The sequence below is a fragment of the Schistocerca cancellata genome, chromosome 2, assembly GCF_023864275.1.
Source record: "Schistocerca cancellata isolate TAMUIC-IGC-003103 chromosome 2, iqSchCanc2.1, whole genome shotgun sequence".
NCBI classification, from domain to species: Eukaryota; Metazoa; Arthropoda; class Insecta; order Orthoptera; family Acrididae; genus Schistocerca; species Schistocerca cancellata.
This window is the reverse complement of record NC_064627.1, coordinates 1,068,668,120-1,068,682,603: the sequence shown is the minus strand read 5'-3', so window position 1 is coordinate 1,068,682,603 and position 14,484 is coordinate 1,068,668,120. Positions and strand designations below refer to the sequence as shown.

The window sequence follows — 14,484 nt, the reverse complement described above, 5'->3', positions numbered from 1 at the left end:
GGACTAGAACACCAACTTTACCATGGAAGTCAAAGTGGATGGAGTTCTCCTCTTTCTGGATGTCCCAGTAAAAAGAAGAGCAGATGGCACATTGCACCACAGCATGTATTGGAAGAAGACACACACCCATCTACTTACATGTGGACAGCTGACACTACCCAGCACAGAGGAATGGGGTGTTCAAAACATTGGTACATAGGGCATGTACCCTCTCTGATAATGAAAGTCTCAACCAAGAACTTGAACATCTGAGGACAGTAATTTGGAAGAACAGCTGCACAGAGTGGCTAATTCAGAGAGCCCTAGGTCCTACACTCACTGTACAACTGGAGGAACAGAAGTGAAAGCTCAGGAGAATGCAGCCATTCTGTTTATCCCATTGAAGATTAAAGATAGGAAGATTTGTCCAGAAAGACCAAGTGAAGACATTCTTCCTCTTCCCAGCTAAAATATCAGCACTGTTTGGTAGTGTTGAAGACAATCTTGGACTTTGGAAACGTGGGGTCTACCACATGCATTGACAATGTGGCAACACACATAAAGGCTAGATAATGTATACTGTCAAAGATCATTGTTGAGAACGCCAATAACACACTAGATTGCAGGGTCATGGAACATTGCCTGTCTGATCACACTGAAAGAATTCTGATCATACGAAGATCTATTGAAATTCAAATAAGGGAATCTCTGATCAGTTTTAATGGTGGCTACATTCATAGTAAGGCTTGGGAACCTGCACTTAGTCTGATTAGGAAGAGGTAGAGATTAGGAAGAGGTAGGAGGTAGTCAACAATGAACTGACTTCAGGGACAAGTGGAGTAGCAGCAGGGGTGCTGCCAGCACACATCCCTTGGCATGAAACCTCGGAGATGGAGCAACATGTTAGTTGGAGAAAGGGGGGGGGGGGGGGGGAAGGGGGGGGGGAGATGGGAGAGAGATGCTGGGTGCAGATGGCAGACAGAGCAGCAGATTGGAGGGAGGAAAGAGAAAGATAGTAACACTGCACCAACCCCTAAGTAGTAAGTCCATCAGCACACTTGTTGTTGGCAATAAGGTCAATTGCTGACATACAGTGTATCTTAAAAAATGTATGAACACTTTGAATCAATATAAAAACTTTATCTATGAAAATAGAGACAAGTTTGAAGGCTTGAATTACAGAAAAAACTGTGCTTCAAAGAATCTTGTTCACAATTGATCAAATTGATGGCCATCATTTTCCAGACAAAATGATAATGCGAACCAGTGGATTGGCAAACATCATAAAACATTTCTTTTGGACTGTCGCGATATTGTCATTCAATTTCCAGTTTCAAAGCACCATTTGTTGTGGGTTTTGTGCGATAAAGTCTGTACTTGAGGCATCTGCATAAAAAGAAGTCAATTGGTGTGAGGTCTGGGTAACCCACAGCGTATTTAATGCTATCCCTTCATGCAAACCATGTGTTTGGAAAAGCTGCATCGAGATGGGCTCTTACATTGCAGTGGTAGTGGGGAGGTGCTCCACCTTGCTGAAAGTAAATCTCATCATCACTAAACATCTCCTCAGTGTGTGGACCGATGGACTCCTGCAGCATGATTAGGTACCTGTCACCCGTGGCAGTTTTGTAAAATTAAAAAGAAAAAAAAAGTCCTATGATGCCCAATGCTGGTATCCCACACCACACTGTTATCCCCTGTAAGTTTAAATATTGTTCAGCAATAAAATGGGAATTAACAGGACCCAGGCAGTTATGGCGATTAATTGTGTTGTTTGATTTAAAGGTGGCCTCATAGCTCCAGCCAACAATATGTGGGAAACCTGGATCTTTTGTAAATTCTGCCAGGTACCATTCTCAGAACTGAACTCTCCGGTCTGTATCATCTTCGTTGAGAGCATGAATTACTGCTGGTATGTAGTATTTACAGCATGGATGTTTCAAGATGCAATGAATGCTATCTTTTGAGATGTGTGTCGACTGAGTCGTTTGCCATAGTTTTCTGTGGGGATCCAATGAGGGTTTCCTGCGTCTGCTTTTGTTTTCTAAGGCTGGTGGACAACTGTGGTCATCCAGAACGTTTCTTGTTGACGGTGTATACAAGGTGGTCCATTGATCATGACAGGGCCAAATATCTCACGAAATAAGCATCAAATGAAAAAACTACAAAGAGCGAAACTTGTCTAGCTTGAAGGGGGAAACCAGATGGCGCTATGGTTGGCCCACTAGTTGGTGCTGCCATAGGTCAAACGGATATCAACTGCATTTTTTTAAATAGGAACCCCCATTTTTTATTACATATTCGTGTAGTACGTAAAGAAATATGAAAGTTTTAGTTGGATCACTTTTTTCACTTTGTGATAGATGGTGCTATAATAGTCACAAACATATGGCTCACAATTTTAGACGGACATTTGGTAACAGGTAGGTTTTTTAAATTAAAATACAGAACGTGGGTATGTTTGAACATTTTATTTCGGTTGTTCCAATATGATACATGTACCTTTGGGAACTTATCATTTCTGAGAACGCATACTATTACAGAATGATTACCTGTAAATACCACATTAATGCAATAAATGCTCAAAATTATGTCCGTCAACCTCAATGCATTTGGCAATACGTGTAATGACATTCCTCTCAACAGCGAGTAGTTAGCCTTCTGTAATGTTTGCACATGCATTGACAATGCGCTGACACATGTTGTCAGGCGTTGTCGGTGTATCACGATAGCAAATATCCTTCAACTTTCCCCACACAAAGAAATCCGGGGACGTCAGATTCAGTGAACATGCAGGCCATGGTATAGTGCTTCGGCGACCAATCCACCTGTCATGGAATATGCTATTCAATACTGCTTCATATGCACACGAGCTATGTGCTGGACATCCCTCATGTTGGAAGTACATCGTCATTCTGTCATGCAGTGAAACATCTTGTTGTAACATTGGTAGAACATTACGTAGGAAATCAGCATACATTGCACCATTTAGATTGCCATCGATAAAATGGGGGCCAATTATCCTTCCTCCCATAATGCCGCACCATAATTTAACCCGCCAAGGTCGCTGATGTTCCACTTGTCGCAGCCATTGTGGATTTTCTGTTGCCCAATAGTGCATATTATGCCGGTTTAGGTTACCGCTGTTGGTGAATGACACTTCATCGCTAAGTAAAACGCATGCAAAAAGTCTGTCATCGTCCTGTAATTTCTCTTGTGCCCAGCGGCAGAACTGTACACGACGTTCATAATCGTCACCATGCAATTCCTGGTGCATATAAATATGGTATGGGTGCAATCAATGTTGATGTAGCATTCTCAACAACGATGTTTTTGAGATTCCCGATTCTCACGCAATTTGTCTGCTACTGATGAACAGATTAGCCGCGACAGCAGCTAAGGCACCTACTTGGGCATCAGCATTTGTTGCAGGTTGTGGTTGACATTTCACATGTGGCTGAACACTTCCTGTTTCCTTACTATCCGGTGAATGGTCCAGACACTTGGATGATGTCATCCAGGATACCGAGCAGCATACATAGCACATGCCTGTTGGGCATTTTGATCACAATAGCCATATATCAGCACGATATCGACCTTTTCTGCAATTGGTAAACGGTCCATTTTGGTAAATGGTCCATTTTAACATTGGTAATGTATCACGAAGCAAATATCGTCCGCACTGGCAGAATGTTACATGATACCACGTACTTATACGTTTGTGACTATTACAGTGCCATCTATTACAAAGCGAAAAAAGTGGTCCAACTAAAACATTCATATTTCAATACTTACTACAGCAAATGTGTAATAAAAAATGGGTTGTTCCTATTTTTAAAAAAACGCAGTTGATATCCATTTGACCTATGGCAGTGCCTTCTAGTGGGCCAATCATAGTGCCATCTAGGTACCCCCTTCAAGCTTGACGAGTTTCATTCTTTGTCGTTTTTTCATTTGATGCTTATTTCGTGAGATGTTTGGCCCAGTCACTATCAATGGACCACCCTGTATAGTTCCATTCGCTTCAAATGTACCTCTGATGTGAGCAACGGTCTCATGCAGTGGTGGCAGTTTATTAAAGTCCCTTCTGAAATGTCTTTGTGCTTTCACTGTGTTCTCAGTTTTCCAATAACATTTAGGGACAAACTTTCTCTGTTCAAAGCTAAATTGTTCTCCTGTCATTCTGTTTCTTCAGTTACACCTTAAAAACAAAAAATTCAGCACATTATGGACAGTAAAGTGTTAGTACACTTTTTTGAGACACCCTGTATTGTGCCCATTGGACACACACATCCGGCTGTTCATTCATGAACTGTTTCGTTATAAACAGGCAGTTACTCATCACAAAGTGAAATAAGAAAGCCTGTCAGGATAGTAAATTGACTGTACAACATGAACAGTGAGGAGTGCTACAGAGTCTCACTGTCACAGTTGTCAGTTATTGCAAGCTGGTGGACTGAAAGTCCTAGGAGCCGTAACCCCACACTGCAGGTGACAGGCACTAATGACTGCTCTAAGGAGCTTCCGGCCACTAAGTAAGCAACAATATATCATGATGTCAGCTTCCACTGGATTCGCTGATGACAAACAATAATAATTCACATCAAATATTCCAGTAATAGCACCTGATTTACCTCAGTTTGCCAAAATGTCCAGTCGTCTATTTCAAATAATAAATGTATAGCACAACTGCAAACCACACATAGTCACCCTGGTGGAGGCTGCCTGCAGTAATAGCTGACATGTCAAAAGCTTTATTAACATACTTGATACAACCACACTACCAGAATAGTTTTGTTGACGTTAATTAATATTGAGAACCAGTTTTTAAGTATGTAGTTTTTACACAAGAGCCAGGGTGGAGTCAGAATAGGTATTTAGTGTATCTGATTATAGAATGGGACAAATGTGTCTACAGAGCTTCAAAAATTACCATTAAGGATACTGTGAAAAAATAATGTGGATAATTTTAAAAAATCTTTTAAAGAATATTCATAACATTACATGTCAGTACATTACTTTTTGTAGAATTTTTGATAAGGCAGAAGGAATGGAGATTGGTCAATAATTGTTAACGTCATTCTTGTCTCCTTTTTTGAAAAGAGGAATAAATTCAGCAATTTTGAAAACATCTGGAAACAGCCTGTAATTAGGGAACTGTTAATAACATCACAAAGTGGAATTATAATTAGTAGAGCAATTTTTTAATAAAAAATCGGACATGCCATCAATACTAGATGAATAAAAGTTGAATTTCTACTGCCACTGATAATTTTCAGCACTTCTTCTTGAGGTACTGTAGTTAGAAACATTGACGTGCTTGATTTTTTAAACTCAGTGGGAAATGTCAGTGCCTGTGAAATAATCTGTGATGAAATATTAAAAGCAATACTTGAAAAAATGCTTGTTAAGAGATTTACTTATCTTCTTTGCATCTCATATTTTAGTTCCATTTAGTTTTAGTTATATCAAGGATGGTCGCCTACTTAGGCTCACTGGCTGCCTCATCATGTGTCACTACAGTAATGCTCCTAGCACGTAAAGTCAAACCTATAGTGTCCATTTCCATATGTATTGGGCGATGCACCAACATTTGTGGTACCCATTTCTTGACATGCCATGCCAACAAATTATGCCTCAAAACACATTTTTTTAATTATATTTATTTTATATTCACCCCATCTTCAGATGTTTACATTTATTTACGTGATGTGAACATTGATTTTTCACTTATGAAGTTTTACAAAAGCTGTCTTGAAACTTCTGTTGCAAAATTTTGCAACACCATTGATAAAGAAACAATGTTCACTGAAGATGGAATGCCAGGAATCTGGCAATGTCATCATGGAAAAATAAATGCCTATAGAAGCAACTAACTATAGAAGCAACTGGCTGCAGCTAATTGATTATGAATTACATCAGTTTCAATGGTTGCACTGTTCTAATAAATGCACAACAGACAAGAATTATTTGCTAATGTAAATATGAGAAAGGAGGGAAAAACCAAATACAGCAATGAGAGAGGCAGTTCCAGTCAACAAGCAACTAGGAGTAACTTAGCAATTTTTGGTTACAGTCAGACCACTTGAGTGTTTGGAATTTAGGGTGTTGATATCCACAAACACTATTAACACATATTTTTTAAATATATGTCTAAAAATATTGTTGATGACAAATCATAGAAATATGCTAAAATGCTTCCTGGATGGAATACAATGCAAGTGCCTCACCCTCTCTCCTGCAGATCTTTTCCACAGACTGAGCTGAAACCAGTCACAGGCCAGATCCAACCCATGGGCCCATGGTTGCCCACCCATGTATTAGATCATCTGGACCTTCTTTAAAAACTCAAGTTCCAAGGCTGCCTGTAACAACATTCCAGACTGCCTTGTGTATGTTGTTAGAATTTTTTATGCAGTTATTGTTTGTGATTTTCTTACCCTTATAAGTTGTCTAAGTATCTTTTGTATTTATTTAAATATATAAAAACTGGAATAATTCCTTGCTTTGCTTTCTGCTTGCAGTTTTCTTTTCATAGGACAAGAGGTGATTATTCTCCTTGTAATTAGGCCTTTAAAATTGATTAATTTGTTCTAGAAGAGTTACTAGTATTTTAAGGGAAAGGCAGTATTAAAATAATGGGCCACAGTGCCCAGAAATAATTTTGCCTTCTTATTAGTATTATCCTCATTGTACACATCCATGATTTGTGATACAGCTTAAATCTAAACAATTCTAAATTTTGGGTGTCTCTAATTAAATTAAAGTCCTGTAGATAATTCCCAGCTTTGTCAGCACAACTCCAATTTTATTTAGATCCCTTGGTGACCAGACAACATGTTTGATGTATTATCAGTATTTAATAATGGTGTGGAGATGCTGAGTGGCGGACAGGCAGAATAAAAAGACTACTATGCATTTGAGCTTTTGGTTAAAAGGCCTTTTAAAGTAGAAAACACACGCACATTCACACAAGAACAACTCACATACACATGACCACTGTCTCTGGCCACTGAGGCTGGACTGCAAGCAACTGTGACTGATGGGAGAAACAATCCATAGGTGGTGGGGTAAGGAGGAAGCTAGGGCAGGGAGGAGGAAGGACAGCAGGTTGGGGAAGGGTGTGTCAGAAGATTTGGGGGAAAGGGGTGGGAGCGGAAAAGAAGTAGTAGAGGGGAAAAAGACTGGTGGGTGCATTGATGAAATAGAAGGCTGTGTAATGCTGGGATGGGAGTGGGGAAGGGGATATATGGGTGAAGGACAGGGGTTAGCGAAAGCTGAGGCTGAGGGGGGGGATCCAGGAACTTAGAATATATTGCAGTGAGAGTTCCCACCTGAAAAATTCAGAAATTCTGGTCTTGGTAGGAAGCAGCCAGATGACACAGGCTGTGAAGCAGTCATTGAAGTGAAACATATTGTGTGTTGGGCTGCCTGTTCAGCAACTGGGTCATCCAGCTTTCTCTTGGGCACATTTTGTCGGTGGCTATTCATGTGAAAAGATAGCAAGTAAATTGAATAGTTTAGCATTTTGAATGTGTATTTTCTCAGGTGCCACAAACACAGACACCAGAAAGATAGTGTATCACTTTTATTTTGAGTCTTCATTATGGCACAATCTTTGGGAGAACTCAACAGATGTCACATGGATACTAGTATTGCAAAAGAAAATAAGATGGAACATATGTTTTGCCAAATGGAGGCCATCTGGTCATCCATTGTTTAAAAAATTGAAAAATACTATCCATTCATTTCCTGCATATTTGTGATGTCTTGATTTTCTTATATAGAAAAACAACATACACTTGAAACTTTCAATTTTCACCACAGTTGTAGCACTTACCACAGAGAGAATTTTAAACTTCCCACATGCTGTTTAAAACCCTATGCCAAAACATTAAAGGATATGGATTTAAACATTTACAGTGAATTAAAAGACAGGAATATATTTGACATGGAGCTTGATACACTGAAAAGATTGCTGTTTACTCCTATAGTGGAAAAGTATTTCATTGTAAATCTTGAGGAATCTGCTGTACAACAAATGAACTGATTTGAAAAATGTATTTAATTAATGACTAAATCACGTTTCAGAATTCGTATAGGAGACAACACCATATATATATATATATAATAGAGGGAAACATTCCACGTGGGAAAAATATATATAAAAACCAAAGATGCTGTAACTTACCAAACAAGAAAGCATTGGTATGTTGATAGACACAATAAAAAAAAACACAAACACACACACACACACACACACACACACACACACACACACACACACACACACATACAAATTTCACACACATAATATAGATATATATATTTGTCAGTCACTGTAATTTAAAAAACCTCTTGTATATTTGCTCCTATATGGCATGTCCCAGGAGATATGGGCAACATTCACAATACTCATGGATATAACAGGAATGATCATTCTGAACAAAATGGATATTGGCCATTCCTCCTAGGGTATCCTGTATATGTCTGATATATGCTGTGAGGACCATACTTCATCACCAGTGATCACGAGTTACATGTGTACTACCAGAAAAAGATATACACAAAATTGTAGAGTTTACATGTTATTTGTGAATGTGTTAAATCTCATGATATATGCTGCCTACATCCTACATATCTTTTCTCTTGCAGGTACAACCAGATTAGGCAATGCAGCCATCCAGTTGAATTTGATTTGGTTGTTGATGACATTGAACGTATTGACTCGTTGATTTCTGAGGCACATGAATCACTAAACTGGAATTCTGCAGGTAAGTCTCCTGTTGGCAATGTGTGTAGTAAGAGATAACCTTTTTCTTTGTGATGCATTATATAGCGGAGATATTAAGCAGCAAATAGACATGTAAAAAAGAGGTTTCAAAATAACCCAGCTTTTGTATTTTGACTTTAGAGTTTTTACACACACACACACACACACACACACACACACACACACACACACACAAAATCCAGATTCCAGAAGTCCTCACACAGCAAATTATCGACCACCTCCACTACGCCTGGGACAGAAACACAGCAGGAGGTGTGTTGGTTCCGGGGCAGATTTGGCGATCAAACAAGTTGTTGTACCAAACTTTGTGCGTACCCAAATGCCACCAGCAGTCAGATGTAGACGCTTCATCTGATTTACATTCTGAGTCACAGCATCTGTAAGTGACTGGCGTACTCAACGGAAATTTTCTGAGTGACACAGCTTCTGATTTGTGTATCTTCCTACTGTTGATGCTACACTGGTGTTGACCACGAATGTCATTCTGCCTTACAGCCTCAAACAACTCTTTGATCGCAATGTGCGACATGCAACATTTCAAGCTGGATGTAGGCCTGTACCATATGTTCGTGTGAAATTTCACAATTGTGGTTGTTACTGAGTTTATCGGCACACTACAATCTACAAAATTGTTAAGGCTTTCGTGGCCACTTGTTGACAAACTGCCTATTGGCTTCTGTCTCGGGTTCTTCGGCTGACGTTCATCTAATGATTTTTCTGACGTTTCGCCAGCACGAGTGGCTGGCATTATCAAAGCTTCACCCTCCGTTGCTGTTGGTGAACTGGAGCCGCGCTCGCGGCCGCAGACTATATGTACCTGGCGCGCCAACGTCTGAGGGCTTCTCCGCGGTCATTTCCGGTGCGGTTCTCCTCTTGCTACCTGCGACGGTCGTTTGCTGCAGTACGGGAAGCCAGGATCCATTTACCTTAAGGATTTCCTCTTTCTTGTTCAAACTGTTCGTGTGCTTTTGTATTTCTACAGCTTCTCTGAACTAGCACATGTGATAGTGCTTCTCTACAGCCAGAACTTCTGTGTCGGCAAATTTTATTACATGGTTGGTCTCATTCAGTGCGTGCTCTGCCATGGCCGATTTCTCCACCTGCCCCAACCTGCAATGTCGCTTATGCTCTTTGATCCTGGTGTTAATTGATCGTCCAGTCATTCCGACATAAACTTTTCTGCATGTGCATGGTATACGGTGTATTCCCGACATTGCAAGTGGGTCTCTTTTCTCCTTCGCCAATCTAAGACACTCTTTGGTCTTCCTTGTCGGTTTGAAAATCGTCTTCACGCCATGTTTGCGCAATATACGGCCGATTCTGTCCATCACTCTGGGAATGTATGGCAGAAAGGCCGTACCCGGCATTAATCAAGGCGTCTTCTCTGCCGGTGGACATACAGAGAAACCTGCGCAACACAGAAGCCCTACCACCTCGGCTGTATGGATTACCGAAGAGCCATAAGAACAGCGTCCACTGAGACCGATCGTTAGCGCTCCTGGCTCACCGACATATAAACTGGCAAAACACTTGGCCTCTCTGCTCCAGCCTCATGTGTGGAAGACCGACACATACATTAAGGACTCAGGACATTTCATTGAGAAGCTGAAGAAACTGAAACTTGCACCAAACGACATCCTCATCAGCTTTGATGTTGTTTTGTTATTTACGAAAGTGCCACTCAGTGACGCTCTGGAGCACATCGGTTCCATTTTCCTGGAAGACATCAGAAAGCTCTTCCATGCATGTCTCACCACGAGCTATTTCACGTGGAATGGCGATTTCTACAAACAGCTGGAAGGCGTCGCCATGGGTAGTCCTCTCAGTCCAGTGGTGGCCAACTTCTTCATGGAACAATTCGAAGCACAGGCACTGGACTCGGCGACTTGCAAACCTAAGGTGTGGTACAGGTACGTCGATGATACTTTCATGGTGTGGAGCTATGGTGAAGAACAGCTTGGTGACTTCCTAAGACACTTGAACAGCCTCCATGCCAACATAGTATTTACCATGGAAGTAGAAAAGGACAAGAAACTGCCATTTCTAGATGTGCTGGTCACAAGGGACGGCGAAAACCTGGGACACAGCGTGTATCGAAAACCGACACACATGGACCGATACCTGCACAAACTGTCAAACCACCACCCGAGCCAGAAAAGAGGCATGATTAGTACGCTCGTAACGAGAGCAGGATGAATATGTGAGCCGCCACACCTCAGACGAGAAATGCAACACCTGGAAACTGTCCTGAGGAGCAATGGGTACTCCACAAATTATATTAGAAGTGTAACAGAGCCAAACACTCGGCGAAGTAAGGAACCAGAAAAAGAAATGTCGGGAACGGCCTTTCTGCCATACATTCCCAGAGTGACGAACAGAATCGGCCGTATGTTGCGCAAACATGGCGTAAAGACGATTTTCAAACCGACAAGGAAGATCAAAGAGTGTCTTAGATTGGCGAAGGAGAAAAGAGACCCACTTGCAATGTCGGGAATACACCGTATACCATGCACATGCGGAAAAGTTTATGTCGGAATGACTGGACGATCAATTAACACCAGGATCAAAGAGCATAAGCGACATTGCAGGTTGGAGCAGGTGGAGAAATCGGCCGTGGCAGAGCACGCACTGAATGAGACCGACCACGTAATAAAATTCGCCGACACAGAAGTTCTGGTTGTAGAGAAGCACTATCACACGCGCTTGTTCAGAGAAGCTGTAGAAATACAAAAGCACGTGAACAGTTTGAACAAGAAACAGGAAAGCCTTAAGGTAAACGAATCCTGGCTTCCCGTACTGCAGCAAACGACCGTCGCAGGTAGCAATAGCAGAACCGCACAGGAAATGACCGCGGAGAAGCCCTCGGACGTTGGCGCGCCAGGTACATATAGTCTGCGACCGCGAGCGCGGCTCCAGTTCACCAACAGCAATGGAGGGTGAAGCTTTGACAATGCCAGCCACTCGTGCTGGCGAAACGTTAGAAAAATCATTAGATGAACGTCGGCCGAAGAACCCGAGACAGAAGCCAATAGGCAGTTTGTCACACTACAATCTGTTGTCTGACATCACCAACACATGCCTGGGTAACCACATCACTGGACTCATAGCCACTGGATTTTGGAGCCACACCACCATCCAGTCCACCAAGATAATAGAAGCTGCATCACCAGACTGCAAAGGCAATAGAAGCTGCTGACAGTGAGTATGCAACACTGCTTCGAGATTTCCTGGCACTGACAAGACTGTCATGTGTGCCTATAGATGTGAAGCATAACACCTCGCACATATAAACACTGCTGAGGGAGCCCTGTTACTTTGTAGGTCACAGCTATTAGCCCCAGATCACTTAGCAGTTGCAAATGCAGAATATGACAGCATGACTTGAGAGGGCATCACGCAACTGTCCAGTAGTCCTTGGTTTTCACTGCTGCATATAGTGTCAAAGTAGTGTGATGCATGGTATGCATGCGGTGACTATAGAGTGCTTAATGACTTTACAGTGTCAGATATTATCTGTTGCCATTACTCTGTGATTAAAACTATGCATTGAGTGGTGCTTGCCTTACAGCATTTTGGACTGTGACAAGGCATACGTACAGATTCATGTGGCTGAGCAACACATCCCTAAGATGGCCTTCATTACACGGTTCAATCTCTTCAAGAGCAGTTTCATGGTGTTCAGCCTCAGGAATGCTATGCAGACATGGCAGAGATTTATTGACACTATGTTGCACAATGTCTCATTCTTCTACACCTACCTCGATGACAACTTGGTATTTTTCGCTTCACCAACATCTGAAGTCTTGAAGTTGCTGGATGAGTATGGTGCAGTGCTGAACACAACAAAATGCGTATTCAGTCAACAAGGCTCCTTACCACTACCTGGAAAAGTGAAAGACATTCTGAAGAACCCCCAGCCTTCCACAGTTAAGGCGCTGTGATGATTTCTAGGGATGCTAAAATTTTGTTGTTGACATCTACCATGGGTCGCAGAAATCTAACAACTATTAACAGCAGTGCTTGCAAGTCCAAAATGCAAAGGGAACACAACAGTAACTGGGACAGTTTGCATGACTGTTGCATTCTAACAAGTGATAGCGGATGCTGCATAGTTAGTGCACCCTGAGCCAAATGTGCTTTTAGCATTGGTGGTAGATGCAAGCCAGACGGTGATGGGCACTGTGTTGCAGCAACACAGCAGTGACACGTGGCAGCCTCTACCCTTTTTCTTGCAGAAACTTTCAACATCTGAACAGAAACGGAGCACTTATGAGCACGAACTGTTAATGATATACAAGGCAGTCACATACTTTCGACCTCAGCAAGTAGTCCATGAGTTGACAGTCTTCACCGACCAAAAGCCACTATTATATACATTTTGGCAGAAAAACATCATTTGTTTTCCTTGACAGGATAACCAGTTTGTTTAGCACACAGTTCATCATGGACATCCTATGCATATCTGAGATCAAGAATGCAGTAGGATACAGCCTCTCCTGAGCCTGTAGTGTCTCCACTATTGACTACACAGAGGTTGCAGAAGCACAATGTACTGACCAGGAACTGCAAGAGCTGTTGTAGGAAACAACTTCATCATTAGACTTGCAGTTGGTCAACTTCCAGGCACTGACATCCAATTACATTGCAGTGTATCAACAGTAAAACCACAGCTGTTTTTACCAGCAAGATTTTGGAAGAACATCTTCAAATTGTTACGTGTGTGCCATGGGAGAAGAGACAGAGGAAGACCATGACAGAGATGGATACCGTAATAGGCAGTTCCTGCCTAATACCTGAAGAGAAGATGAAGATGAACATGCTAATTTAATACTATTGTTAATGCTTAATGGAAACTTCACGAAAATTCTCAGAAATGTATGACTGTTTTTCATTGATTTACACTGAAATTTGGGGCGATCTATTTTTTGGCACTAAGTGTGAGTGACAAATGCTGATTAGTTACGAAATAAGGTATCCAGAACTCTCATAACTTACAAAAATTTTCATAAGTATTGTTTTGTAAGCCTCTGAAAATGCAACACATTGCCATGCTTAATATGATGTACAAAAAGCATTGACATTCATAATAGCTTCCAGTCATCTCAGAAAGTATAAATAAAGGTCCCATATGGTTTTCAAAGAAATATTGCAGTTATACAGTGAATTTTGCAGCTGTGGTCATTATACTTTTTGTCACAATTCTCTTCAATGAATGTCTGTCATGATCACTCAACACAAACTTTCATACATGTCACGACTTAGCAGGTGACGTTTTTCTACTTTCCCAGTAAGTGATATGAATCTTTGGTATGAAGCCTCTTGAAACACCAAACACTTTGGCTGCCTTGGTTATGGAAGAATCCCCCATACAAGCCCCAACAACTTGCCCATGTTCAAATGCACTGAGCTCTGAGATAATGCTGTTCTGACTATGACTGATCATTCCAGCATGTTGCACACATGCTGTTTGTGGTCAAATACAACAGTGAAACCTGCAGACTTGGTTAGTATCTGCATTTATGTTCTCTTGGTGTTCCCATATTTTTGGCCATACCTTATATGATGTTGGCTTTGATTTATTAGCTGTTTGAGGTAAAAGGTCCTATATATTCCAAGTACCAAACATTTTCTACTATTGTAAATGCTCTATTTGTATATTAATCATTTTGTTGTCACACAACATAAAATTGCTGGACTTCAGTAAATCCGAG

General features: G+C 41.3%; 1 protein-coding gene across 1 annotated transcript in view; it reads left to right on the top strand.

The window, feature by feature from the left end:
- LOC126161033 (dynein beta chain, ciliary-like) overlaps positions 1 to 14,484 on the top strand; it is a 784,705-nt gene that overhangs the window by 169,481 nt on the left and 600,740 nt on the right. The window contains exon 15 of the mRNA XM_049916954.1: positions 8,635 to 8,753. Within this exon, the coding sequence (XP_049772911.1) occupies positions 8,635 to 8,753 (119 nt within the window). The remainder of the gene's footprint in view (positions 1 to 8,634; positions 8,754 to 14,484) is intronic.